The sequence below is a fragment of the Babylonia areolata genome, chromosome 21 (genome assembly GCF_041734735.1).
Source record: "Babylonia areolata isolate BAREFJ2019XMU chromosome 21, ASM4173473v1, whole genome shotgun sequence".
Taxonomy (NCBI): domain Eukaryota; kingdom Metazoa; phylum Mollusca; class Gastropoda; order Neogastropoda; family Buccinidae; genus Babylonia; species Babylonia areolata.
The window spans coordinates 57,816,784-57,819,283 of record NC_134896.1 but is presented as its reverse complement, the minus strand read 5'-3'; the positions used below and the strand labels follow the sequence as shown (position 1 = coordinate 57,819,283).

Sequence of the window (2,500 nt, the reverse complement as noted above, 5' to 3'; positions counted from 1 at the left end):
GAAGGGGAACACAGATCTAGGGGGGGGGGGTGCAGGACGAAGGGAAACACAGATCGGGGGGTGGGGGGGGGGGGCAGGACGAAGGGAAACACAGATCTATAGTACAGTCAACGAGTGAAGAAAAGTGGGGTTGGCTATGACTGATACTGTGACAATGAAACTCGACTGTGTGTAAACAATATGAAGGTAATTTTATATATATATATATATAGATAGATAGATAGATAGATAGATATGCATATCTCTCTCTCTCTCTCTCTCTCTCTCTCTCTCTCTCAATCTATCTATCTATCTATCTATCTATCTATCTATATATATATATATATATATATGTGTGTGTGTGTGTGTGTGTGTGTGTGTGTGTGTGTGTGTGTGTGTGTGTGTGTGTGTGTGTGTGTGTGTGTGTGTATACGTACAAGTTCAAAATCATGATGGGTGCGGTTGAAGGTGTTACCTATGTAAAGTAGGTGGTGCACACATGTATACATCTTTCCACATATTGTGCACACACATGTATACGTATAGACATGTAATGTATACATTCAAAAATATCTATTCATACATGTATACATCTGCACACACACATACACGCGCCCTCGCGCTCGCATATATATATATAACACAGACTTGTATACATACATGAATATACATATCTATATAACATACATACATTCATTCAGAGAGAGAGAGAGAGAGAGAGCCAGCGTCGATACCGGCTTAAAGTAGCAAAAGTAAAAAGAACAATGTGTAAAATATACCATTAGATAACGTTTCCAATCCCCCCCCCCCCCCCCCCGCCCCCCCGCCCCCAGCCCCTCCCTCCTAAAGAAAACCCACAACAAAGACCGACACTGAACGCAAACCCAAAGAATACAACGTTAAAAAGGTGAATAAAAATGTGAAAAAAAACAAACAAACAAAAAACCCAGACCGGCAGACCACCCACACCCACACTCCCGCCCAGCACCTACCATCTTGACGTATTTCAACAGGTGAGAGTTGACCACCTCCAGCGTCTCAAGGTCCCAGTCCTCCTCCTGCAGGTAAGAGGCGTAGCGTGACGATGCCATGCCAGACTGACCACTGCACTGCTCCCCCTCTCCTCCCCCTCAGTTCTACACCCCCTCTCCTCCCCCTCAGTTCTACACCCCCTCCTCCTCCTCCTCATCCTCTTCCTGTAGCCGCGAGCGCCGGCGAAGACATCCTCTGAATTCAAACTGCTCAACGCTTCCTACTCTTCCAAACACTGACAACACACACACTAAAGTCCACCGCTTCAAGGAAGTCACGTTTAGGAGACCACGCCTTTTTGTATTCCTCACGTTTTAGGTGGTACAGGAACAACACAAGAGAGATTCATGAATGAACTCAGTGAGCTACCAGGTACGCACGCTAAGTCCACTTCTCCAAACACAGGTTCTGATAATCCCTTTGATACCTGAACAGCTCCCGCATTAAATCCAAAACCAGGTGAGAAGCTCGTAACGCCCCTCCAGGTGTGCGTGTCGTAAGCGCGTGTCAACCTTTTTACCTACGACACAGCAGGTGTGCCGACGTCTCGTCTGCTGACAAGATGGCTGCGAGGATAAGGCCACAAAAACCTTCTCTTTTTTTTTCTTCTTCCTTGTAAGCCTTGGTCGGTCGACCGAGTAGGCGAGCGGGCAAAAAGCCTTGTAGGCAACAACACACCACACCACTGACACGCACACGCACCCACACCGGCAACACACACACACACACACACACACACACCCTTCGTCTAAAACACACCGCTCACACACGGCGGCATCCGTCGCTTGTGCATGCAGAGAGAAGGAAAGGGAATGACAGGTCAATCTCGTCCTTGTGACACGCCCGGCCATTGGCTATTGTCATTTGAAGGGACCAATGAATGGCTTCGGGCCAGAAAAACACAAGCCCGCAAGCGCGAGCGACAGATTGGGATTGTTGTCATACCTGGAGAGCGACTCCACACACACAACACACACACACACACACACACTCTAACTCCGCGACTCTAATAATAATACAGCGGAAGCAGACTCGAACCTGTTCAAAAACTCGACGGGAAAGACTGAAGAAGTAAAAATAAAAGCAAAGGATTGGTACTTTATCTCAAGTCATGTCACCTGATTCCTTCTTATCGATGTGGAGTGCGGGCGATGAAGAACTAATATTAATACCGACGAGTTTTACAAAGGGGAGCAAATAAAGTAAGGTGGGTGTGTTTCCTCTCAGCAACAGAGAACCTCCACCTGAAGTGCATTCAGTGCAGCACAGAAGCGGAGCTGTGAGCGTGTCGGATACATTCAGACAGACTGAAACTGAAACATACCGAAACTGGACTTGGCAGTAGTTTGTCGACTGATGCACTTACTCTGTGTGTGTGTGTGTGTGTGTGTGTGTGTGTGTGTGTGTGTGTGTGTGTGTGTGTGTGTGTGTGTGTCTGTCTGTCTGTCTGTCTGTCTGTGTCTGTGTGTGAGTCAGTGTATTAGGTAAG

At 47.2% G+C, this 2,500-nt stretch overlaps 1 protein-coding gene across 3 annotated transcripts in view; it reads right to left on the bottom strand.

Moving 5' to 3' along the window:
- LOC143296025 (uncharacterized) overlaps positions 1-2,500 on the bottom strand; it is a 127,495-nt gene that overhangs the window by 94,159 nt on the left and 30,836 nt on the right. The window contains exon 1 of one of the 3 annotated variants that reach the window (XM_076607769.1): positions 972-1,824. The exons of the other annotated variants lie outside the window; for them this stretch is intronic. Coding sequence (XP_076463884.1) covers positions 972-1,070 — 99 coding nt within the window. The 5' untranslated portion in view covers positions 1,071-1,824. Of the gene's footprint in view, positions 1-971; positions 1,825-2,500 lie in introns of those variants that run through there. 3 annotated transcript variants of the gene reach the window in all.